At 54.5% G+C, this 26,003-nt stretch overlaps 1 protein-coding gene across 2 annotated transcripts; it reads right to left on the minus strand.

Annotated features, from left to right (window-relative positions):
* Nucleotides 1-6,432: 6,432 nt before the first annotated feature.
* DRG2 (developmentally regulated GTP binding protein 2) lies at nucleotides 6,433-23,936 on the minus strand. 2 transcript variants are annotated; one of them, XM_049110273.1, is made up of 13 exons: nucleotides 23,730-23,936; nucleotides 20,007-20,167; nucleotides 18,056-18,145; nucleotides 17,366-17,426; nucleotides 15,243-15,333; nucleotides 14,519-14,612; nucleotides 14,331-14,421; nucleotides 13,374-13,471; nucleotides 12,952-13,028; nucleotides 11,634-11,722; nucleotides 10,744-10,802; nucleotides 7,544-7,597; nucleotides 6,433-7,202 (listed from the first exon to the last, which is right to left on the minus strand). In XM_049110273.1, the coding sequence occupies exons 1-13, from the start codon at nucleotides 23,791-23,793 to the stop codon at nucleotides 7,116-7,118; spliced, it is 1,116 nt and encodes a 371-aa protein (XP_048966230.1). In that variant the 5' UTR covers nucleotides 23,794-23,936; the 3' UTR covers nucleotides 6,433-7,115. The 2 variants fall into 2 exon arrangements, with proteins under 2 accessions (XP_048966230.1, XP_025283942.1); XM_025428157.2 differs by having other exon boundaries at nucleotides 14,519-14,591; nucleotides 23,730-23,932.
* Between the last annotated feature and the right edge of the window lie 2,067 nt (nucleotides 23,937-26,003).

The following is a 26,003-nucleotide window of genomic DNA, read 5'->3' on the forward strand; positions in this document are numbered from 1 at the left end:
GAGAGGAGGTCAGAGGTCAGGGTGAGGATTCAGCTTTGACAGCAAGTGAGGGCGGCGCTGTGGGAGCATTGCAGCAGAGAAGGGGTGGAATTTGACCTCAGTCTTCCCAGGACTCCTCTAGCTGCCTCAGGAGGACAGAGCCCGAGGAGTGAGGGCAGAACGGGACACAGGTGTGGAAGCCCCTGCATGGCAGTCCAGGTGAGCAGCACCAGGGGCCTGGCCCCAGCTAGAGGCAGCAGTGCTGGAGGGAAGCGGTGGGATACTGGGATATTTTGCAGGCAGAGCCAACAGGCTTACAGGTACCTCCAAGTTCTCCTTCCTGAACAAGGGGAAGGATGGAGATGCCATTGGCTGACCAAGGAAGATGACAGGCAGAGCAAGTAGACGAGGAGTGGCCAGACGTCAGCTTTGCACATGTTTCAGGTGTCCACTGGGCATTGCCAGGGGGCTGGGGGGTGCATTGCAGAGATCAGGACTGACCACTTAGGGCATCAGTGGCATCTAGGCGGTGCTGAAGGACAGTTCTGGAGGATGACGCCAGGGAGCAGAAGCCATGAACCCCAGGCTGCCCTGCTGGGGACAGGAGGTGGCTGAGGGGGAGGGCAGCTGCAGCCCATGTGCACAGGGGTCGGGGTCAGGTTAGTTGAGGATGGAGAGCTGACCGCTGGATGCAGCTCCATGGAGCTAGAAATGTGGTCCCAGTGGAGCGATGGGAGCGAGGGTGGCCACAGCCTGATGGGAAACGGTTCAAGGAAGACAGGAACGTGGTGGTCACAGGATGTATGTAACATGCCTGTGAACATACCGAACTCTAATGCATCATACACACTTTGGTAGGTGAATAATACGGTGTGTGGATTATATCTCAAAGCTGTTACAAAAGAAGGAAGAGGAGGCACCTGGGGGGCTCAGTTGGTTAAGCATCTGCTTTCGGCTTAGGTCATGATCCCAAGGTCCTGCTCTCCCTGTACCCCTCCCCCAGCTTGTGATCTCTCTCACACTCTCTCTCAAATAAATAAATAAAAATATTATTTTTTAAAAAAGGAAGATGGACAGAGGGAGGAGCCTGCTGCTGGGAATCCATCCTACGGAGCCCCCTGTGCACCTGGGAAAGGTGTACACAGCAAGCTACTCATTGCTGTACACACTGTGGTGCATTCCACGCTGGAGTACTACACAGCCATAAAAAACAACATAGAAGGTCTCTTGTGTTTGGGTAGGGGATGACCCCTAAAATCTAATGATTGGAGCATGGTGCAGAACAGTGTTGTCTACAGTACATGCCTAGGCCTGCCTTCTTGTAACAAGTGTTTTTGTCAGGGTGGTGGGAGGAAGAATCTAAGCTATTATTTGCTTTTATTTACATGTAGAAATCCTGGGAACGATATTCAGGAAATTGATGAAAATGGTTATCTGGCTATAAACCTTTTCTGTGCCAGCATGAGTACACTACTGAACCACCCAAGTGCATTTCTGATTCAAACGAACCAAAAAAAAAAAAAAAAAAAAAGCATTTGAAAAGTGAAAATGGAAAAAAGGAATTGGAAACAGTGAGTGGAAATACCCCTTTAGAGGAGGAATGATGTCAGTCTGAGACCACAAAATCCAATCCCCGTCTCCCAGCTCCATGTGACTTTTGAGGAAACTGAGGCCAGGGAGAGTGGGAAGGGTGGGTTTGGGGGCTCAGGGACATGTCCCAGAGCCATACCCTTTATCTGCCCTAAGTGGAGGGTCCTTGGTTCTGAGGAAGAGATTGGCATTCAGATAGGTGAAGCCTATTGCAGGAGGGCTCACGGTGCCCAGAGGAGCCCAGCAGATGTGAAGCAGGGTGGCTCAGAGCTCTGGGTTGGTCCCGTTCCTGTCCTGTCCTGGATCTGACCACTGTGAGTCGTGCAGCCTCTGCCCCTAGGACTCCTTACCTGTCAGCATGAGTGCTAATAGCATCTCTGACTTGCAGGGCTCACGGAAGCATTTACCGCAAGGGCCTGGCACAGCGCCTAGCCAGGAATAAACTGCCGTTATCATGGCATCGTTGTTACAGACGGCTGGTCCTGTCTGCTCTGGGCAGGTGGTCTGGGTGGCTGCTGGCAGCAGGGCCTGCTTCATGGCCCTTTCTGGTCTCAGGTGCCCAGGCTTCCCCTCATCAACAAGGGCTGTCTTTTCTCCTATGGGTTTGGGTCCCCTCTCCCTCTCAGTGTCCCCAGCCTCTGCAGCAGGCACAGGGGCTCTCAGGGATCCATCCATTCACTCCTCAATATTGGCTGTGTATCTACTCTGTGCCAGCCACTGTGTTGGGTGCTAGGGGCTCACATAAGTGAGTGGACCCAGCCACAGTCTCTGTGCTCATGGAACTCCCAATGTCACAGGGACATGAGCTTCAAGCAGTGAGCCACACCAAAGGGGAAACTGCTAGCCACGAGAAGAGCTCTGAAGGCCAGGCCACAACCCGAGTGGGCAAACAGTGGATTGGAAGACCAGAAAGGTGCCCCTGACTAGGTGACCCTGAGCCAAGATCTGAAGGATGAGAGGGAGCTAATCAAATGAGAGAGGGAACAGTGGTAAAAGGGGGCAAAGGGACACAGAGCAGGTGAAGTAGCCAGGATGGCAAGAGGGACCTGCCCCATGAGACCTGGAAGCTGGGGTGGAACTTTGGTCTCTATTGCTAAAGTAGTGGGAAGCCTTGGGAGGGTTTTAGGCTATGTCAGGAGTGCTATGACCACATATGCATTTTGAAAATAACAAAAATAAGCAACACTGGCAAGTTTTACTCTGTACCAGGCTTGGTCCTAAATGCTTTGCTCTAATATCTCACTAGATTTGTACAATATGTAAGGTGGGAACTGCTATTCCCATTTTATTGATGAACGGCTCCGGATTAGAGAGGTTCCATCACTCAGCAGAGAACCCCCAGCGAGGAAGTGAGGACTACCAGGCCACACAGCATTCATTCAACCCTCACTACAACCTTGGGAAATAGGTATTATTCTTCCTGCTTCATAGGTAGGGAGAAGGCCCAGAGAGGTGCAGCAAGTTGCCCGAGGCCACACAGCCTGAAATCGGATTCAAGCTTGGATAGTCTGGCTCCAGAGTGTCCATGCTTTCAACCACTGCCTCACGTTGCTTATTGGAAAAGCCGTTGGGCTGCCATGTGGCAAAGGCTGGGGAGGGAATGCCCAGTGGAGGCAGGAACAGAGAGGACAGTGGCTCAGTCTGGGACAGCTGTGACACAGAGTGCAATTGACACATTCAGTGAGGGGGCTATGTGGTGGCTGGGGTGAAGGTGGAGCCTGGGGGACCCTCGGGTTGGCTTGGTAAAGCTGCACGAAGTGGGGAATCATTCTCTAAGATGAGCGGGTGAGGTGGGAATCTGACAGGTTTGTTCTAGGACAGGGTCAGCTGGGGGCATGTCCAGATGAGGAGTCAGGGAAATTTAGATTCACAGGTCAGATGAGAGAGGCAGTGGGCGGGGGTGAGCCTGTGCAGGAGGCTCCAGCCCTGATGACAGTGTGAGGCTGCACTGTGAACCAATCTTGCTGTGGTTAGAGGTAAATGTGGTTAGAAATGGTCACGGCTGGGACACCTGGGTGGCTCAGTGGTTGAGCATCTGCCTTTGGCTCAGGGCATGATCCCGGAGTCCTGGGATTGAGTCCCACATTGGGCTCCCTGCATGAAGCCTGCTTCTCCCTCTGCCTGTGTCTCTGCCTCTCTCTGTGTCTCTCATGAATAAATAAATAAAATGAAAGAAGAAAGAAAGAAAAGAAAAGAAAAGAGAAAAGAAAAGAAGTCACTGTTTAGCAATGGGGGGGGGGGGGCATCAGGCCAGGGCAGGAGGTGTCTGGGCAGCATGTTGGTAAGAATTGGTGGGTGAGGAGGTTGACAGGGAGGGGTACTTGGAGAAGCTAAGCCACAAAAAGGAGGTGGCCACAGGGAACAACATGTCCAGGGGCTCATAATTCTTTCAGTAGACGAGGCGCACAGACAAAAGGCCGTGCGAGTGTGCTGTGAGCCTGTGAGCCGAGGAGAGAGGCCTCCGGAGAAACCAACCCTGCCACCATTTTGATCTCGGACTTCCAGCCTCCAGAACAGCAAGGAAATTAATTTCTGTTGTTGCCTGCAATACTTTGTTAGGGAGGCATGAGCAAACTAGTACAGATTAGTTGGCAAATCAATGGGACAGACCAGAGAGAGAAAGAGGAATTGATGTAGAGAAACGGAGATGGAGTCATCCATGCAATGTGAAGGCCCTGAGGAAGTGGCCTGGACTCAGCCTCTCAATCATGGAGAATTGGGTGCATGCAGAGAAACAGGTTGTTTTGGGAGCAGATGAATTTCTCAGCTGGGGTTCCAAGGGAGCAGAGGTGGTTGGAAGAGCTGGTGAGGGAGCACCTGAGACCCTCCCCAACAGGAGGTGTGAGCCCCCCAGCACTGCTCCTGGGGCCAGGTCAGAGGGGATCTGTAAGGCAGATGAGCTTTGGCAGGAGGGATTCTTGCCAAAGGAGGTTTTGGAAATGAGGAAGCGTAGAATTTAAACTGAAGAGGAGGGACAGGGAGACAGACACAGCCATGGATGAATATTCATGCTCTGGGCTCCTTTGCACCGGAGTCTTGTAAAGCTGCAGGCTGGGCCCTCTGGGAACGCAGCCCTGTGGTCTGTGGAAGGGCAGAGTGAGGGCAAGTGAGGGCGTGGGTATTACTGACCCTCGTGAAAACAGACTATCTGAGCAGAAAGGGATGAGCCTCCCTGCAGAGAAGGAGGCTCAGGAAGGATGAGCGGTGGAATCAGGCTGGTCATCTGGTGGGGCCCAACGCTTGGTGCTCGCCCTGGTGGGATGGGGAAGGAACTTCCGGGGGCACTTGGGGCTTCTAAGCCCCGAGGATCCCTCCTCGAGCATGAGGCACGGCAAGCTGCCAGTTCACGTTGGCTGGTATGCACGGCATGTGGTTCCTTCAGCTCTCATGCAGGCCTACCCAGTATAACCATGCCAGCTGCCCATCCAGGAAACCAAACATTCGACACAGAGATACACATTGCCCCAATCTCTGGACACACACACCCGGCCCAGGAAAGAGTCCATCCATAGTGAGGAACATGGTGGCCCAGTGTCCGGAGACTGGCAATGCCTGCCCTGACCCCATACTGCCTGAGGACCCCTGGCCTCGTCTCCCACCCTGTCCCAGCCAGCTTGGCTGCCAGACAGAATCAGCCTGGACCTGATGCTCTGTGAACACGGGGCTCTTCCCTGCCTGTAAGGCAAGTGGGAGTGACCATCACCCCGGCATAAACCCTTACTTAGGACCTCATGGCTGGGCCTTGTGGCAGCCGGCAGAAGGGCTGAGGTAAGCCACTGAGCATCCACCCATCACTAAGAGGGGAACTAGGTGGGCATCATGCCCGATTTAAGGATGAAGAAACTGAGGCCCAGGGAAGCACCTGACTGTGAGTTAGGCACAAGGCCCAGCTCCGCCACTGCCCCCTCCCTTCCTCGCCTCCCTACAGCCTGGGGAGAGGTACTCATGGCAGACCCCAAGGGCCCAGGGCCAGGGTCTTCTTACCTGGGTCCCGTGGCCTGCTCCCTGCCTGCATGCCGCCCAATGGGGGTCCTGTGGCTGGCCCCAGGAGCATGGCCAGCCCAGCAGAGCGGCTCAGCATTGCAGGGAAGGGAGGCCCAGCCCACCACGCCGACCGCCTGGGGCCCTATGTATATTTAATGATGTCTATTATTCCTGTTTTGTCTCAGGAAAGGAGCCTCAGCAGCTGACAGAGGAGCCAGGAACAGTCTGGAAAGCTGGGCAGTGGGCCTGCTCCACACTCCAGCTGGACCTGAAGACCCCCAGGGGAGCCCTCTACTCCAGCCCAGTGCCTGCTAGCCCCACAAAACCTGTTACAATTCACTCCTATATGGCACACTTCCTCCAGGAAGCCACCCCGGGACTCGGAAGCCCCAGCTGGGATTCAAATCCAGGCTCTGCACTTACAGCTGTGTAAGCCCAGGGCAAGCTGCTGCCCCTGGAGAACAAGCTGCTGTGGAGATGGCCCCGCACCAACCCTGGCACCTAGGAGGGGCTCAGCGAACACCTGCTGCCACTCCTCGGCCCCACGCCAAGGTCCGTCCACCCCTGCCTTCCAAGGAAACCAACAGTATACCCGGCTACCTTGCTCTCACAGGGGAACCTCCCTGCCACCCCAGAAGTCACAAGGGCCTTCTGAGAATTCTGCCACCAGGCCCAGCCTCAGGAGGTGTCACATCTGGGGCCCATGGCCCCCGGCCAACCCTCCAGGGCAGAGACCACCTGGAGGTCCCCACATTCTCCTCTGCACCCCACACCTGGGCCTGCTTTCCACAGCCCAGGCTCCACCCATCCTCTGATCACCAGGCTTGCTGCTGGCCCCGGACAACAGAGTTCAGCAAACTTACACAACTGTCCTCAGTCTGAACAAGAACTGTTTTCACTCTTTATTTTGAAAGGAGAGCCGAGACCAGGGGCTTCGAAAAAACGTACAGAAACCAAACACCAAAGCCTCCACTCCAGGTGTCTGTGTGGGCCCTGGGTCCTGGGGTCTGTGTTGGGCAGGGGCTGCCCTGGGAGGGCAGGACTTCAGGACTCCTGGGGCTAAGGAGGGCATGAGCTGGGGCTTACAGCCACCATGGAGCAGCCCTGGGGCAGGGCAGAGGGTCTATCCCAGGAGGGCCCCTCCCTGACTGCCAGAGAGGCCGGCAGGCACTGAAGGCACAAGGTGCCCCAACAGAAACCAGTTTCCAGGGCCCCAGACAGGCTCGGCTCCTAGCCCAGCACTGAGCAAGCCGTCTGCATTAGGCTCTGGCTACAGGGTAGGGCACAGGCCCAGGGTTCTAAACACAGAACCCCCATCTGAGAGGCCAGTCTCATGGGAAATGCCACCAGACTGGCCAAAGTCCCCCAACCATGTCCCTCTGCCCCAATACACTCTTCATCATCTGCCTACTGAAGAAACTTCCAGAAACAGCAGAGACTTGAGAGACCCCTTCCTGGGGTGTATGTATTTGTATGTATTTCCTGTTTGGGCTTTGGTGTGTCTGGCTGGGTCCGACTCCTGGGGACACAGGGTGGGCAGGCAGGGGGCCCAGCAGGAGGCACTACTTCTTGACAATCTGGATGACATCCTCATGTTCCATGGTGTGGGTCAGGCCCACCCGCTGCGGGCTGTACTTGGTGCTGGTGCCCTGGGTGAGGAACAAAGGGGACACATCAGCCTCTGTAAGGAGCAAGGCCAAGCCTGGTATAGCTACTACAGGAAGAAGGTGGGCCGGTGTAGGTGTGCCTACACCCCAGAATGCCAGAGACTGAAGTGGGGGGTCCTGGCACTGGCAGACTGCCCTCACTCTGGGGGATGTCCCCAGTGGTCTGGCCACCCCTGGATCCCAAAGTGAGAGAGGCAGTGGGGGCCAGCAGGTACACCCCGTGAGCTGGGACACCATGCAGAGCAGCATGAATGCCCTGCTCCTGCCCGGTGCAGGGGCGATGCTGGGCATGCCCCCCGCCCATCTCCTGCCCAGAGACTCACCCACACCAGCGCGTACTTGAACTGGCTGGCGAGCGACCGGTGGATGCGGTGGCACTGGAGGGTGGGAGAGAGTGACAGTGAGAGGAGTCTCTACCCGAGCCCACTGAGCTTGGCCACATGCCCCAGCCCGAGGATGTGCTGAGAAGTAGCAATTCCCCAGGCAGATGCTCAGGCCTTGTGAAGACCACAGGCAGGTTGTTCATGGCTGGAGGCCTTTTTGATGCTCCCACTCCCAGGGTGGCCCAAAGGCTGTGGTGCCCGTTAGGAGTATTCTCGAAGCCTCTGAAGGAGGTCTGATCTGGCTGTCAGCAGCCTTCCGCTGGCCTTAGCTGACTGACAGCCCTGACAGATGCTCCCTTCAGGTGGGGGGGGGGGGGGGGGGGTTCAGGATATCTCACCTCAGCCTGCAGTCACCACACCAGGTCATGGGACCTGGAGCCTCCACCCAAGGCATCATCCACCCCTACCACAGGAATCCCAGAGCTCTTAAAGGAAGCTGGAAGCAGGGGACTTGGAGGGGCAGCCAGATCTTCTCCTGAGTCCAGGGCGCCCCTGGTTGCAGAGTGGAGCAGGCGCAGTGGAGGGGGGCTGGGGAGAAGGCCATGAGGTGTGGCCTCTCCTCCCACATGCCTGCAAGCCTTATAGGTCCTGGTCAGAACCCCGACGCCTCAGCCCAGCTCCTGTGGGGACGCTGAGCCTGTAGGAACCTTTCCTGAGCAGAAATCGGCACCCACCTGCTCTGGGCCTCCTCCAGCTGGCCATGGTGGGCTGGACCCCGCTGCCAGCCATGAGCACAGATACCCACGCAATTACTTCCAACACTATTTTCTAGATCAGCACCAACAAAACTAAGCCCACTGGGAAGATTCACAAAGCAAGGCTGCAGTCACAGGGATCCTCCTGGTACCCTGACAGCTTTGGGAGCACTGGGCTGGCACTTACATCCTCGAGGTGGTCAGGGCGTGCACTCCCCAGTTTGCCACAGGCCCCATCATGCCTTGGCATATGCGACACTAAGGTCAAGTATTATCAGTAGGGGCCGTTTACCCAGGAACCTGGAGAGCATCGCTTCTCTGTACTTGTGTCTCTAGCAATGGGGACAGTGGAAGGTCATCTGAGGCCATCTTTCCTACTATAGGAGAGATCATATTGTTGATGATGGAAAGACTCCTCCTCTGTGCCCACTGCGCCTCTCACTCCCCAGAGCTCTGCAAAGTCCTCTCTGCTTTGGGGGCTTATGGCCCTCAACTGTTTTGGAGGCAAGGCTATCGTCAACTCTCACTGAATACATACCGGGGCCTAGGCTGGGTGCATTACAAAGGCCCTGGGGCTGGGGGTCACTTACTCCCAGAAGAGGAAACTGAGGCACAGGGAGGCTGATACAGTATGGGGGAGATGGGGTATGACCCTGGGTCTGCCTGGCTCCAATGCTACCTGGTTCATCTATTTTGGGTCCCTGGTGTCAACATCTAGGCAGGCCTTCTCACATACCCTGTGGCAGCTGGGATAGGTGGGTGCCCCAGGAGGGAGGCATCTGTGGGGAGGAACCTGTGAGCAGGGAGGAGGTGACCACTGAAGAGCAAAGCCTCTCTGGAATAGAGTCCAGGCTCTGGAGCCAAGCCCCTGAAGCCCCTCTCCACCCACTGGGCCCTTCTCACCCTTGGGTCTCTAGTACCTCCTGCCTCTGACCCTTCGTGTAGCAGATGACCAACAGCCAGCATTCCCCACATTCGCTCCTGCCTCTGGGCCTTTGTACCTCTTATTCCCCCTGCCTAGAAAACCATTCTCCTGCTTTCTCCCACTTTTCTTTCTGCAAGTGGCTGAAGCCCTACATGCTTGTGGACAAGAAGCCAGGGCCTGACAGTGTGGAGGGAATGGAAGTAGCCACAGGTGTAGGGTAAGCCCACAGAGGGCCAGCACATGGGGACACCTCAGTCACAGGTTCTGACACAGGCTTGTAAGGACCAGGATGCCCCCACAGAGCTCCTTATGGGTGACCTAAGGGATGTGGCTTCTGCCAGGCACACTAGCCTTCAAGTCTGAGTCCTGCCTGTTTGTATTGGGGCATCTAGCAGGCAGGGGCCTCAGGCTGGGCTTGTTCAAAGAACGATGTGTGAGCCCATCCTGCAGGCCAGCCCACCACCTGTCCACGGTACAGATCCTGAGAAGAAATGAGCTAGATGGAAAACAAAACCCCCAAAAACAAAGCCTTAAGATGCCTGTGTAAACTGGAACATTGTCCCAGGCTCTTGGGCCATCATCTGTTCCTGTGAGGCCCATATGCCTTCGTCAAAGATGGTGCAGGGTCACATTCTGGGGACAGGTGACATATGGGCCTGCTACAAAACTCTAGACGGGGAAATGCACCCTCAGGCCAGAGCCCCTCTGCCTCAGGACGTTTGTAAACCTTGTTCCCCTGCCTAGGAGGGCTTCCACCACCCCTAACTCTTCATGGTCAGGTCCTCCTTGGTCTACTGGCCCAATCAGGTCACCTCCCCTGAGACCATCTGGCCTCTCCGTGTAGACTCAGAGCCACTCCCTGTTCCTCTGCTTTGTTGCACTCCCCCTTTTGTGTGACTTCTTAGTTCTGGGATTGGGTGTCTGGCAACTGTTGACCCCAAAGGACCCTGTTCTGGCTGGACTTGGGGCTGCTTTGTTTACTGTCGCTGTCAGTAAATGTGCATGGAGTGCAAAAAGCATTCAAAGCCATCCTGGGCTGGGGGGTGGGGGTGGAGGTGGGGGTGGGATGTGGGAACAGGGAGGGCTGCAGGAGGCTGACTGGGGGACAGGAAGCCAGTAGGGGCCAAGGGCATGGAGGTGGCAACTCTGAGCTGTAGGCCAGCAATGGGGTAACACACCTCAGAGGTAACACAGAAATGCCCCGGGGCAGAGTCCCCGAACAGCTGTGGCTCTGCCAGGTGCTTCACATGCTGGCCCTCATCCAAGGCTACCCCCTAGCCACCACTGCAGTAGGCAGTATCATCGCTGCCCCTGAGGGAGGCCTGGAGGCTCGCAATGCAGGTAGGAAGGGTAGCTGGGATACCACCCCAGGTCTAATTCCCGAGCCCACCCATAGCCACTCTGCTAAGGCCGCAGGTGTCACCCAGGTCAGCTGAGGGCTGGGAGAACCTTCAGCAAAAGCCCGCAGGGGGATCGGAGACCTCCCTGACCTGCTGTCCGCACAAGTGTCAGCAACTCACCACATGCTCCACGGAGGCCCCCTTCCGGAGGATGATGGCATCTGTGAAGTCTGGCCTCTCTGCAAAGGTAGAGATGGGGATGGGGGAGGGGGGCAGGGAGGCAGCCACAGCCGTGACCCCAAGCTGCTGTGCGGTTGCCTTCCATCAGTGGGCAGAGGCCCTTCCAGGCCTCAGCCTTGGCTTAACCTTCCCCTCACCATTTGGCACACCCTCGCTACAGATCCTTCTGCAGTGTTCTGCAACCTTGACTTTAACATGGAAAATCAACATGAATCCAAGTCCAGGACTCAGACAGCCTGCAACCCCTTCAGCCACGAGAGCCCTAAGTCCAGCCAGGTGGAGCATGTGGACAGAACTCGTAAGACATGACAGCGGCTGGCAACCAGTCAGGGGCACCTGCAGCAACTCCCTTGCTGACAAGGTCAAGGCCACGCAAACTGCCAGAACTCAGTCACAAGGTCACAGGTTGTGTGAGGTGTGCCATCGGGGGGCGGGGACATGGTGAAGGTTCCTTTGTATTCACATGCCTCAAGTCCTCAAGTCCTGACCCAGGGAGCTTGCTCCTGCTAAGGGAGGCTGGAAGGGGGATTATTACTGTAGACCATGGGGAACCACAGGATGGCCTCTAGCCCACAGCCCTCCCCCTCCGCCCCCCACCGGAGGCATCCTCAAGACCAGCAGCCCCAGAAAGTGACATTCTTTACTGTAAAGGCTCAGCTCAGGTCTCCAGCATCCCAGGGCAGAGGGCAGTGCCAGCTCTGAGATGGGAGAAAAGCTGTGATCTGTACAGGATGAGCTGCGCCAGAGGCACTGCGCTATGCGCAGAGCCTGGCAGCCTTCTAGGGACGATGACTCAGCCTGTTTCTTGGGCCACACGCCGCCTAACTCACGTCCTCTCTTCTTAGTGTAGATGCAGGTCAGGGCCAAGTACTCCCAAAGCATCTCAAGCAAGTAGTCCAGGTTCAGCTTCATGCCGCAGCTGCCAGGGAGGAAGGTGACCAGTCAGAGCAGACGCCATGGGCTCAGTGACTAGGGCTCCCTGCTTTCTCACTCTTACAGAGGACAATCTCCCTCTGGCTGGCCTGGGCACAGGGGCCAGCATGGCCCAGCTGGCACCCGTGGGGAACCAAGCCCGCAGATCTGGTGGCAGCTTGACACTTCAGCTGCCAGCGCTCTTAGTCACAACCACGATCACCCCCAGGAGAGGCAGCTGAGCTCTGTGGAGAGCCCAGGACAGGGCGCCTGGAGGGGGCCTTCCCTCCCGACAGCTGCCGAGAGAAACCGACAGGCATACGGTGATGGGACGGCCCCCCGCTTGATTGTGTGCAGTGGCATGACCTTGAGTGGGTCCTCTGACCTCCACTGATGTGTGGTGAGCACAGCAGGGGAAGGTGTGATGTGGATGTGACCTCATGCCCTGAGGACCAGCCTGTCCTCTGGCAGCCCCTGCAGGGAGCCTGGGATGCAGCAGCAGGAGAAAACTGAGGCAGTCCTTCAGAAAGGACGGCTGCTCTCTGTTGCTCTTGGCGGTAGCTGGCAGTGCCCAGGAGATGGTCCAGGACTCTTACCCTTCATTTGCACGAGTAACCCCCACTTGGTCACTCAGCACCCTGCTCCCCGTAAGCCAAGCCTGTGAGGCTACAGAGTACCTTGTCTGAGCTGGGCAGCCAGCAGAGCGAAGCCTGCAACTCAGGCTGCTCCAAGCGAGGAATCTGCAGGGTTGGTGAGGAGTGAACCAACAGCGGTCAGCCGGCCGTGCAGGTGGCACTCCCAGGACCCCCCGCCCCCAGAAAGGCCAGGGCAGGGCCTGGACAGCCCCAACCCCGCTGAGGACTTCAGCCGTAGTAGAAGCCCCTCAGCTGTGGTGGAAGCCCCACAGCCGCACCTTCCAGAGGATCAGGAGCAGCTGGCTCAGTCTTAGGGTTTCTGAGGTCTGAGATTAACTACTAGCCTTCAAAGCCTCTTAACGATTAACCATCTACCTTGGTGGTACTATTTACCTTCTTTTTTCTTAACCAGAGCCCACCCCACATCACTCACTCTTCCCGGGCTGATCCAGACCCAGGGGCAGGTCAAAGCCGTTACTGAGATCATCCCCTTTGCCCTGTGAGGCATGGGAGATGGGGATTTGCCTGGCCAAGGTGGCCGGGAAGCCTGACCAGCTTGCATACACAGGACAGCAGGGCAGCCAGGTGCTGGGAGCCTTACCTGATGACCACGCTGTTGGGCTTCCGGGCCAGGCGATCCACTTCTTCCATTGAGATCTGGTCGATTTTGTTATAAACCTGGGATTGAGAAGGTGGAGGTAGGAGTTGGGGAAGGAAAGAAACAAAGAAGTGCAGGAAACAGGTCCCCAGATGCCTCGGCGCAGGCCACAGTTCCTCCTTGTGCGCCTCGGCCCTCTGCCCTTGTTGCCTCAAGGATGGGGAAAGGCTGCAGGGGCCTGAGGCCACTGTCCAACCCCAGCAGGGAAGGCTGGGCTAAAACCCCAGGGTCAGGCTAAACAGGTCTGCAAGCCTCACGCAGCCCCCAGGGGAGGAGGGGGTAGCTCCAGGCTCTTTCTGCTCCTCTGGGAAGCCCCAGGCAAGCTCCCCTCCCACACGCACACCCTGGGGGCTGGTGCCACTTACATATAAGCAAGGCATGTACACGCGGTTGCCTACAATCACATCGATGAATTCGTCCGGGGAGCAGTCTTCTCGGAACAGCACCTCCGCGTTGAAGATCTCTGAGGGGCTCTGATTAAGGGCCACCTGTCCACCAGCAGCCCCTTGTGAGGCTATGTCCCCACTGGAAAGGCCAGCCAAGAAACTGCGCCATAAGGGACCTCAGAGGTCATCTGCTTTGGAGGTTTTGTAAGATGGTAAAGTTTGGGGAACGCCCTCATTTTTTTTTCAAAAGCAACCACACTGTATAAGGTTTCAATCAGTGCAATCTTCACTGTTGGGCAAGAAGAAAAGCGTACTTGCCCAAAATCTCAGTGGAACTCCAGGCTTCAGTGCCAGGAGCGCTGCCTGCAAGCACTGGTCTAACCCACCTTCCCGCGTGCAAAGCTCTCCTCTGGAGGCCACCTTGCCTCTGCCTGCACAGCTGTGGTGACAGGGGGCTCAGAACCTTACAGACAGACTGTCCCATGGTACGTTCTTCATATGCTGAGCTCCTCTGCCTCTGGGGCCCTGTCCTGTCTTCCAGGGCCCTCCAGAGACTCACCTGGCCCCCAACGTTACTTTAGCGGTGAACAGCCAGGCCCCGGGGTCTGAGGCCTGCTCAGGCTAGGAACCCTGTCCTTAGGGGCTGTTTCCCTCACTAGTCTCATCTCCCTTCTAGATGTGACTCGCTGCCGATGCCTAGAACCTGGCAGGGAGTCAGGAAGCCACTGCTGAGTACACAGCTGTGGCCCAGCTAGCCTGCAGCTTGGTAAGCACAGAGGCAAGGGGGACAGAAAGTGCCCTGTGTCACTGGGCTGCAGGTTTCCTAGCAGCTGCTCAGGTGGATGCGGGGTGGCTTGGGGTGTGTATGCTAGCATCCTGGGCCACCAAGGCTGCCTTCTCACACTGCCCCTCCCTGGCTGCTTTTGAAAAGGATACTGTACTCGTGCAAAATCAGCTGCACCAGCTTTTCTGAGCACTGGGTCAGTGTGACTGTTGAGTTAAAGGAGATGCCACCACCTTTCTTGGGCTGGAGGAGAAGAGAGGAAGGGGGAGCTGCTCACAAAGGGGCAGCTGCAATCGTCCCAAAGCTGCTCAGGCCTGGCCTGCAGGTGAGAGGGCCTCACCTTGAAGTAGATGTTGGGCTTGTGTTTGTTCAGGCGGATGCCTACGGATTCCAGTTCTTTCTCCAGCAGAGACCTGGGTAGAGTCCCCATGAGCCTTCACAGGCACCCAGGGGCCGGATGAACGGCTTCCACAGTACATAGGAAGCCCCTCCCACCCAAAGGGAGACCAACACCTTCCTACCCACCATTAGGAACCCAGAACAACCTAACAACCGAGCTGCTGAGGTGGAACCTCTGGACCTTCTGTCTAGTCCAAGGGGAGTTTGGCTGAGTCTGCAACTGGCATGCAGAGGGAGGCCTGGTGTGCCCTTAGCCAGCAGGTCAGGGCATGAATAAGGCTTCTGTTGCCTAGGGCTGGGCTCCTGGTGGGTTCTGGGCAGCAACTGAGGCACCTCAGCCTCTGTGGGCAGGAGCCAGAGCCAGGATGGCCTGTGCCAGCAAGGGGCTGGTGGCACAGGCTTCTACCGGCATGGCACACCACAGTCTTTGGTCTCCAGACATTACCATGCTACATGTAAGCCTCTCAGAGAAATGTTCCAGGCTGACTGCACAGGGTTAGCCTGGGGACAGGCCTGCCGCTGCTCCCACATGTAAGAGGCCCAAGCACCCCCTGGACCACCCATCATGAGTTCAGAGACAGAGCAGCTGGAGCTGCGGTGTCCCATGACCACGCCCAGGGACCTCCCCAGATGTATTAGCCTGCCCCCTGTACCACCCTGCAGACCTCTGCACTTCTCCCTTGGTGGCGTCCAGCATCATGATGACGACGTCAGCCGTGCGCGCCACAGCAATCACCTGCCGGCCACGGCCTTTCCCTGGACCAGTGGAAGGGACATGGTCATACAGTGACAGAGGAACACCCCACGTGACCCCCACCAGCCCACGGGGCCCCAGACTCCTGTCCTTTATGGTGCCACCATTGTCTCTGCCATATGCCACCCCTGGGCTGGGATCTCCTTGGCATTGCTCTGTAATCCATGTGCCCTTTCACTCACGGACACTTGTTATAGAAAGTAATCTGACATCACCAACTTATGAGAGGTAACATTCTCCCCCTGCTACTACTGTGAGGCAGGCCTCATGCTAAGTGCTTCATGAACATTTCTTCACTTAATCCTCAAAACTACCCTATACAGGCAGCATAATCATGCCCATTTTACAAACGAGAAAACCAAGACCTGGTTCAGAGATACTCAATCACTTGCCCAAGATCACAAAGCTACGGATCCCTGGGTGGCTCAGCGGTTGAGCATCTATCTGCCTTTGGCTCAGGGCATGATCTCAGAGTCCCAGGATCGAGTCCCACATCAGGCTTCCAGCATGGAGCCTGCTTCTCCCTCTGCCTGTCTCTGCCTCTCTCTCTGTGTGTCTCTCATGAATAAATAAAATCTTAAAAAAAAAAAATCACAAACCTAGTGGGGTATTAGGATTTCAACATGTGTACCCTTTCTAGAATCAGATGATATAATCTACCCCCACTCCAAGGGCTATAGAAAAGATCACACAAGTGATCCCTGGGTGGTGCAGCGGTTTAGCGCCTGCCTTTGGCCCAGGGCACGATCCTGGAGACCCGGGATCGAATCCCACGTCGGGCTCCCGGTGCATGGAGCCTGCTTCTCCCTCTGCCTATGTCTCTGCCCGCCCCCCCCCCCCCACTCTCTCTCTCTCTCTCTCTGTGACTATCATAAATAAATTAAAAAAAGAAAAAAAAAGTTTGAGAAAAGATCACACAAGACACCCTAAGGAAGAGGTACTTTAGCAACTGCCACATAAAGATCAGACTCTGTGGTTATTCGACCACCAGAGAAGTCAGGCACCCTGCCAAGGTCACAGCACTAGGACCTAAGTAGTATAGGTGTCAACATGACCTGCCTCACTCTTCTGAGAATGAGAGCATTGGGCTCAGTGATGCTCATGGGCCAGCTGCCTCGTGATGCTACCTGCACACTTCCCCACAGTGGCCAGACCATCCCCAGGCTCCCCAATGCTAGCTGGGACAGCAGGTTCCTGGGGGACCAGCACCACTCCCCCTGCTCCAATCCAAGCAGGCAAGACTTCACCCTGATGAGGACAGAGGGTAAGGGAGGGTGCAGAGGAGATAATGGCAACTAGACCCCTAGGGAGGAGGCCCTGATGCCCGGCCAAGCTGGAGCCACAGAGCCATAGAAATGGGTGCCAAGCCTGGCTCTGCCACTTAGTGGGTGAACAGTGGTTTAGGGCAGACCTTTTACCTATCATCCCCAACATTCCTCCCGGCTATGAAAAGGAAATGCTGACACTTGCTAAGTAACAGGGCTATCTGAGGTTGAGACAATGGCCAGCACACAGCCTGGCATTCGGCCAGTGCCAGATAACCATTAGCTGGTTACCGTCTCTATGAGGCTGCAGGCCCCACCACCTGCCACCAGACGCCATAGGCATGTTCCCATCTCAAAAAACAAAAACAAAATGACAAAGGCCAGGGCTCCTGGACCAGGAGCATGGTCTGAGCTAGCCAGCTGATAAGTGTCCATTCCTTGCAGGGGACCCTCCAGGGGTGTGGGGGAGACCATGGAATAGAAGAGGGAATTCAAACCTGTCAGGTGAGCTATGTGACCTTGGGCAAATCACTTTAGCAAACTGGGCCTCAGTTTCCTCGGCTTTAAGATGGGACCAGCCAGGACCATATGAGGTCAGAGGCCCTGAAGTCCACAGCACGGAGCAGTAGGAGAGGTGTGAGCCTCCCCCTACCCCATCAAGCCCCCAGCCATGTCTGATTTTCACAATACACCCAACATCCTCTAGAAGACGGCGAGCTGGGGTGCCGAGATCCACCCGGGATCCCACACGCCTGTCCCCATATCCTACCTTGTGCTGCACCTTCGATGATCCCAGGAAGGTCCAGGAGCTGGATATTGGCTCCTTTATACTAGGATGTGGAAGAGAAGGTCAGGTAAGGAGGAGTCACTGTAGGAAGGGTCTGCCTCACCCCAAGACACCTACAACAGCCTGCACTTCAGGGGTTGTGGGAAACCCAGGGCCTGGTCTCTGGGGCCAGGTCACCATTTCAGCCTGGCAAAGACCATATCCTGAGAGCTGAGGAGCCACCAGGGAAGGGCTCTTGAATCTTTATGATCCTACAACACTGGTCACTGGTAACAGTACTTCACAAAAAACTCTCTTCATCAGGGAGGCTCCGGGCCATGGAACCCCAGCTACCCCAGGCTCTGAAGCTTCATAGAAGATGGAGGGATCCAGCCAACCAGCAACAAGTGACCCAAGCTGGGATGGTGTGGGACGGTGGAACATAAAGGGGTCCAAGGGAGAGCTGCCATGGGCTGGCCCGATTCCCAGAACCAATCAGGATTCCAGGACCAGCTGGGCATCTCTGGGGTCTTGGCAGCCAGAATCCTCAGAAGGACCAGTGCTTAAGGGCAAAGCAGCTCAGTTCAGAGCCTTTCCCCTCCATGGGGACACCCACACATGATGTCCATACTCACAACTGCAAACCCAAGCACATACCCTTTCCCTTCTGGAATCCAACACACCCCAACTTACTTCAATGACCCCAGGGATACATGTCAGGGTTGTGAATTCATAGGATGCGGCTTCGCTGGCTGTGGAGGTCATGAGACTCAAGAAAGTGGACTAGGAGAGAAAGGAGGTCATTGCAGTGAGGAGTCTTGTCCCAGCCTCCCAGGAGAATCCCCATGGGCCAGGAGCCTGCTGGATGTAGGCTGCACAGAGACTCCCTCCTCAGCCTCAGCATGGGGACCTGGGGTAGTTATAAAGAAAACAGGAGCTGGAAATGTCACCTCTGGCCCTGCCCAGGGCAACAGGGTACCAGAGGGCCACTCTGTTCCTCAGAGGCCTCAAGGCCTGTCTCAGGGGGCATGCAGGGTACTGGTTTCTAAATCAGGGCCCCCTCCCTAGCTCTACCAAACCCTCCAGCCCCGCCTGGACCCCAGAGAACTTCCAGCAGGCAACAGCCCATGGCACCCAAAGTGGCTGCTCACCCAGGGAGGGGTGAAATGTGCAAGGAGACAGATGTGGTCTGAGACAGAGCCAGATGGCAGGACAAGGTGTTGCAAGGCAGGAAGGGGTAAGATGGGAAGGATCTGAAGGATCTAGGAAGGATGGGAACACTCAGGCCACAGTTCACTGTGGGACCAGAGCCGTGCCTTGGCTGAGAGTTAGAGAGACCTGGCTTCCCTGGGCAAGAAACTTCTTCCTCTGAGTTTCTGAGTCCTTCAAGTACATGCTGGCCATCTGCTCGGTCCCCACCATGTGGGGATACGTGGGGTTAAAGGAGGTGATAAGGCACATGGTGTGCCAAGCCAGAGCATGGCAAGACCCTAGCAACGGATGTAGTAGCCCCGAAGGCCAGCAAAGCAATGGGCAGAGCCAGAAGGGGAAGTAACCCAGCCCTGCCCCCGCCCCCATCCTCATCAGCAGAGCACCAGGAACAAAAAGCCTGGGATGCAGTTTTTTTTTTTTTTTTTTTTGGGATGCAGTTTTGACAGGGCCACCTGGACCCTGTCTCTCTGGCAACCAGGAAGGCTGGGAGTACATCTCACTTACATACCCTCAGGATATGAAAGAAACACTAGCCTCAAAACCAGAAACTCTCTGCCCTAGGGGCGTCTCAGAAACTTCAGGCAAAGATAAAAACCCAGTAGGGTAGACAAGTATGGGCAGGTGGCGTGGCCCAGAGAGCAACGGCTGCTGAGACACCGAGTGACCATTGCCAGAGGCCCACAGGATGACACCCCGATCCCGTCTGGCCTCTGTAGGGAGGAGACCTGGGTCTTGGCAAAAAAAGTGCTTCTCCCAGCCTGGGCTTGGAGAAGAAGTCCTTGGCAGGCTGGAAGTAAAATCAAGAAAAGGTGGAAACTGATTGAGTCCATACCAATGCCCGAAGAATTAAAGCCTAAAAACACTCACCTGTCACCCTGCGGGACAGCTCTGATCCCAACATCTTTCCGGTCATTTAAGGGCAACACATAAGCACTTGTCCTGCCTTTCTGGGAACTTTTTCAGGCTAACCAAAGGGCCCACACTGATGAGAGAAGTGCTACTCCCCAGAGGAACATCAACTAATTAGTGAGAACGGAAGAAGAGAACTCGAAAATTGACGTGTTACAATCGCTAACAAAACTCCCAGGCAAGGACCAGTCGCTGGTGTCAAGGTCACTAAGAAGATGCAGACAGAGCCTGACTTCCACACACCACTGTAGTAACACCTTGCAGGGGACGTTCCAGTTGGCAGGGGTGGGGGGTGGGGGGGGAGTGGCTAACGTAACCATGCAGAAGGAGACAGGGTATCCCCCCTTTAACCCAGGGGCTTTGGAAATGCAACCAGCAGTCAGGGCTTTTTCAGGCATGGTACAAAATGAGGTCCACTGCATCTCCTCTGTGGAACCTGGCCACAAGTCCCGGTTTCTACCTGACAATCATGTTTGGAAGACAACCTGCTTCCTCCCCAAGGTCCATGCTGACCATCACTGACCTTACCCACAGAGGGAAATCCAATCAGTGCCACACGGGCATCACCCGACTTCATGACATCGAAACCCTCTCCTTTGGATGAGGCTGATTTGGATGGTTCCAGAAGCTGCGCCCGATACTTGGCGAGTTTTGCTTTCAGGAGGCCCAGATGATACTCAGTGGCTAAAGGACATAAAGCAAGATGGAAGGTAAGTATCCAGGGTAGCCAAGCCCCAAGGGTCAGGTGCACCCCCTTATACAACCAAATGTTGGCTGGGGACACCTGAACCAGATCAGGAAAGAGAACGCCCCTCTGCTTTGAATGTCCCCTTAGCCTCTCAGTTCATTTAGGATAAAAGCTAGTCTCCTTGAGACCACATGACCCCAAGTCAGTGGTTCTCAAAGAGGGGCAACACCAGATCCTGGGGGAGTCTAGGGGTATATTCTGTTGTCCAGGTGATGGTGAAGTCCCCATTGGCATTGATCAGGCAGGAGCCAGGGAAGCCCGCAGCCTTACAAAGTGTGAGTCAGTGTGGCACAGCCATGAATCGTCCCATATTCCATAGGACTTTTCATAGCCCTGAGACACCTGCAGAGGGAAAACCTGGGTTAGATCACTGGGGCCTAGAGCCTAATTCCATTTCACATAAAAGCACAGGACCTTTTTTTTTTTAACAGTGTGAAGGAACACTGAAATTTCCAGGAATACAACTACTGTGTACGTCAAGGAAAGACTCTAGCATGTTTTGTTTGAAACTTTTATCTAGAAGAGCCCACTATCTTGGGATCTGCCAACAGTGGGGCATCTTATAGGGTACCTGAGTCCCCAACACAACACACGGTGCACTGAGCTGCATCGTGGCTGCCACATACCCAGGGATTCTGGCCAGAGGTGCAAACATCTCACTGCTTCATTATAACATCACTGCATCCTGGCTGTGCCCCAACACATGAATACTGAAATAAATGCTATTTTAATTACAAATCACTTTCCTTTTTCTCCTCCTTTGTATTATGATTAGGGCATTGATTTTTCTCAAATTCTATGTGTACAAAAGTTACACTATTGAGGGGGAGCTGCATTTCATGACAGTAAAGGAGGTGTTGCACATATCTTTCCTACATAAGCGGCTGTGGCTAGGTAACCCTAAGTCACCCTAAGTAACCCTCGCTACTTCTTCAACATCTCCCTCCCAGTCACAGTTGCTTTCTTTTTGTTTCTTCAGGGCATGCTGACACCATTCATGCCACAGGAACTTTGCATTTGCTATTCCTTCCACTTCCACCTTATCTTCCAAGAGCTGGCTCCTTCCCAACATGTAGTCCAAATGTTGTCTCTTCAAAGAGGCCTCCCTACCCAGCCGGAGGGGGCAGTGGGCAATGTCACACAGAAGTGAAGAACCCGTGCTGGACCCCACCTTGCCATTACTGGCCACGTAACTTTGTAAAAGTTATTTCATCTTCTTGTGTATTAATTTCTTATTCTGCAAAGCAGTGATGTTAGCAGGAGAAACCACTCCACTGCATTTTCATAGGGCTTACAGAAAGCATGAAGAACAATGACTGGCACACAGTAAGCACCCAGTAACAGCCGGTTGTTATTATGCTTTACAGTAACCCCCACCCTTCCTTGGGCCCTCTTGGCTTCACGATCCTGTTTATTGTCTTCATGGCTCTTATCACTATTTGGAACTATTTTGTCTCTTCCCAAATTCAAATAGGGCAGGATCCCAGCTTCCGTGGCACTGGGCAGGTAGAAATGTCCAGCAAGTTGAAGAAGTGAATTGATGGCAGCAAGACGTGCTCAAGAAGTGGTCAAGAATGGGTTCGTCTGGTCCTTTCTGTCATCCCAGCTTATAAGAATCTGAGCACCTCTGGAGGGAACGACTAGGTCTTAATCCTGAAATCACCTTTACGTCCCCTCTTCTACCACTGCCAAAGTGGCAGCATCTTTAGCCTCCCTGCTACTTTCCTTGTTTCCTTGAACTTTCTTTTAAATTTTATTTATCTATTCATGAGAGACATACAGAGACATAGGCAGAGGGAAAAGCAGGCTCCCCACAAGAAGCCTGATACAAGGCTTGATCCCAGGACCCCAGGATCACAACCTGAGCCAAAGGCAGACACTCAACCACTGAGCCACCCAGGTGCCCCTGTTCCTGGAACTTTTAAAACAGAAATCAGACTATGTCTCTCCCCTGCTTAAACCCCTCCACAAGCTCCCACTGCCTCAGAACACAACTTGGACTCTTTCCCATGAACCTACAAGGCCCTACATGATTGGCCCTCTCCTTTCCCATCACTGCACTCTGGCCCCAGACCAGAGTGGGTTTGTTCCTGCCTTGGTGAAGCTTCATTCCTCTGCCAACAGTTTTGCCACAGATTGTTGCCTGGCTGGTTCCTTCTCATTCTGGTCTCAGCTCAAATGTCCCCACCTAATGGAGGTCTTCTCTGATCATTCTGCCTCAGTAGGCCAAGCTCCCGCCCCTCACACCCTTGCTGTATCATCCTGGTTTGTCTTCACAGCATTTATTGCCGGCTGAAACAATCTTGTTTATCTGGTTATGAGTTTACAGACTATCCACTGGCAAGTCAGCTCCATGAGGCCAAGGATGTGCCTGCTGTACTCACACCTAGACTTAGTAAGGGCTTAGGGAAGATTTACATAATGAATGAAGTCCCCCAACTTCTCAGCCTCCAGAACTAAACAGGGCCAGGGAAGGATAGACACTGAGACTAGCTACCTGGTATTTCCCGCTTCCTGCCTCTGCAACCCCAGTGCAGGACTGGTCAGGCACCAGGCCTCACTCACTCCGGCCAATCGCATCACCTGTGACTCCAGACCCTCGCTCTGATCTAGATTGTTCTAGATCTAGAACTGTCCCATGAACACACCATGCTCACCCAGACTGCTATGTTTTTGCCTCAGCAGTGCCCTCATAGGGAGCACCCTCCCCTTAACCAGTTTCAAGTCCCACCTCCTCCTGAAAGCCTTCTTGGGTGTCATCATTTGTTTCACCCCATTGCTCTTCTCCAGTGAGCATCCCCAGCTCTTACAATCTGAAGTCCAGATTTGATCCTTTATTATGTGCTCTGTTGGGGGGGAGGGGTACTTTAAATACAGAGTGCTTTCCATGTGCCTAGTACTTTGCACACACTATCTAGTTTAATTTAGCTGTGAGCTGAGACAGGGATTATTGTCCCCATTTGCAGATGAGGACACTGAGGCTCAAAGAGGCGAAGTGATTCTCCAAGCTTTCACAGCAGGTATAGGTGGCGCTGGAGTTCAAACCCAGGTCCGCCAGGCTCGAGTCTTGCTGGCCTCGGTTCCCGAGATGCTGGGTGAGAGGCTGTAGCCCTCAAAGGTCTCCTGGGCTTTCCAGCACAAAGGGGCCAGCACCAACTCCCCAGGCCCGGCAGCCAGGAGACCCGGGTTTGAAGCCCGACCATGCCTCCCTCTGGCTCAGATGCTGGCTGCGTGCTGTGATTTCTCTACTCGGCCACCTGGTCTGGCACCGAGCCAATCTCACAGCGATTGATCGTCTGCAATCAGGCCAGCGCGCGGGGGCCCGGACCCCGCCCGGTCCTGCCTGCCTCGGGCGCGCTGGGAGACCTGGTCACGTCTCCGGCACTTCTCTGCTGCCTTCGAGCCCGCTTCAGCTCTAGCGCTGGAGTTGTTCCCCCATTGTACAGACAGGAAAACTGAGGCGAGCAGAAAGGAAGGCCCCGCCAGGCCGGCCCTCACCCTTGTTCTTCTGCGTCCTAGCGATCTCCTTCTCGATCTCGGAGATCTTCTCCAGGATCCCCATGGTGGCGGCGGAGCCCGGCGCACGGACAGACGCAGCAGCGACACCGGGAATTCCGCCCTCTCGGCGGCGGCGGAGCTGCGTGCGCCCGGAAGCCCACGGAGAACAGCGTCCTCGTGCGCCCGGCGCTCCGGGTTCACAGTCCGGACGGGCGACGTCGAGCGCAGTGCCAGGCACTATTGGTTCCGCCCGCTGGGCGGACGGGCTGCCCCCCCCGCCCCCCCTCCCGCGGCTCAGGGCCGGGGCGGGGCGGGGCGGCCGGGGCGGGCGGGGCGGCCGGGGCGGGCGGGGCGGGGCTGAGCTGGGCAGGAGCCCAGCGTGGGAGACCGAGAGGGGATCTGGGGCGATGAACCCTGAACTTCAGGTTTCAAGCGCAGCTGACTCTGCTGGTGTCAAGAAGCGCTGAGTTGAAAGCCCAGTGGCTCTTACTTTGTGTAGAGGTTGAAAGAGGATCCCCGTCACCACATCAACGGAGTGTTCCGACTCAGCCTTACCACCTGTCATCAGATGCCTCCCTATATGATGCATTATGAAGTACACAGCATCTCCTACTGGAAATCTTGCCAAAAACATACTGTATCTGAGTTTAGACACGAGGAAACGTCAGACAAATCTAGAAAGTGGTACATTTTACAAGACGAGTGGCCTTGATGGGAAGGTGCCGTTGGGAGGCGAGGCAGTGGGACTGTGGTAGACAAAAAGATATTAAATATAATGTGTGGACTTTGCCTAGAATCTAGTTAATGTTTTAAAAGCGGCTTTATAAAAAGACATTATTGAGACAATTGAGGAAAATTTGATTCTGGATAGGATAATAGATATTATGGCGTCATTGCTAATTTTCTTGGGTGTGATTATGTGGGAGAATGTCTTTTATCGTCAGCAGATGTACCCGGTGGCATTTAGGGGTTTTCTTAGTCTGGTTTGGCATAGCAAGGTACCACATGCTGGATGGCTTAAACAACAGAATTTCGTTTTCTCACTGCTCTGGAGGCTGGAAGTCTGAGATCAGGGTGCCGTATAGTTGGGTTCCAGTGACAGCCCTATTCCTGGATAGCAGACGGTCACCTTCTCCCTTTGTCCTGACATGGAGTTTACTCAGTGTGTGCACAGGGAAAGAGAGAGAGGGAGCTCTCTGGTGTCTGTTTCTATAAGGGCACTGATCCCATTGTGATCTCATCTGACCCTAATAACCTTACAAAGATGAATCTCCACATACCATCACTCTGGAGGCTTAAGGGCTTCAACATATGAATTTGGGGGGATATAAACATTCAGTCCATATCAGGGTTAAAGGACATTAATGTTTGTATCTTTAAGTAGATCCAGCTATGTATACATTTAAAGAAAGCATGCTAACGTGGCCCTGTGTTAACAGTGTGTAGGTTTGTATTGAGTTACTCTTTCAACTTTTCTGCGTGTTTTTAGTAAAAAGTTGGGGGTAGAGAGTGGGTCCTTGGAAATGACTGTGTTCAAATCTGAGGTTCATAAAGTGTGAGCTTGGTTAAATAGCTTAACCTCTCTGAATCTGTTTCTGTATCTTAAAAATGGGAAAATGCAGTTGCTATGAAAATGTGCACCAGGCACACTGTTTGCTCACAAGTTCTTCTTGAATGCTAGAGCCATTGTGAGTGATTTTTTCCTCTGTGGATCTCACATCCTCCTCAGATCCCAGCCACACTTATTGAATGTTTATTATGGGGCGCCTGGGTGGCTCAGTCGGTTAAGCATCTGCCCTCAGCTCAGGTCAAGATCTCAGGGTCCTACCAAGATCCCACATCGGGCTTCCTGTTCAGCAAGGAGTCTTCTCCTCTGCTTGTTCTCTCTCTCTCTCTTTCTCTCTCTCATGCATACACATGCAAAAATTTTTTTAAATCTTTAAAAAATGAATGTTTATTATGTACCAGGCTCTGAACTAGAGAGGGACTTTCATAAGCTTTGAGCTTGCAATTTTTATCCACCTTTTACAAAGCAAGATTACAAGCCATGCAAAGTGCCTGGTCTGGTGGCTCAAGCCATTCAATGGGAGGGCTGAGATTTGAGAGCAAAGCTTTCAGTTCCAAGTCCAGTGACTGCAGATAACATAACATAGTAGACTATGGATAAGAATATATCCACGTAAAGGTTTCAGTGAGGTTTAAAGAAGATTCTGTGAAAGCCTTTTGGGACCTACACAAGTCCACACCATTGTGGAGGCCTGTAAGAGTCCTGGC

The sequence above is a fragment of the Canis lupus genome, chromosome 5, assembly GCF_003254725.2.
Source record: "Canis lupus dingo isolate Sandy chromosome 5, ASM325472v2, whole genome shotgun sequence".
Classification (NCBI taxonomy): Eukaryota; Metazoa; Chordata; class Mammalia; order Carnivora; family Canidae; genus Canis; species Canis lupus.

What these genes read in the sequence shown, in the direction of transcription:
- DRG2 (XM_049110273.1), bottom strand. Translation starts at nt 23,793, where the DNA reads ATGGGGATCCTGGAGAAGATCTCCGAGATCGAGAAGGAGATCGCTAGG. An exon ending in GATTTCCCTCTGTGGGTAAG is followed by an intron (nt 18,146 to 20,006) that starts GTCAGTGATGGT and finishes TTTCTCTCCTAG; the next exon opens with TCCACTTTCTTGAGTCTCAT. An exon ending in TCAAGTACGCGCTGGTGTGG is followed by an intron (nt 7,203 to 7,543) that starts GTGAGTCTCTGG and finishes TTCCTCACCCAG; the next exon opens with GGCACCAGCACCAAGTACAG.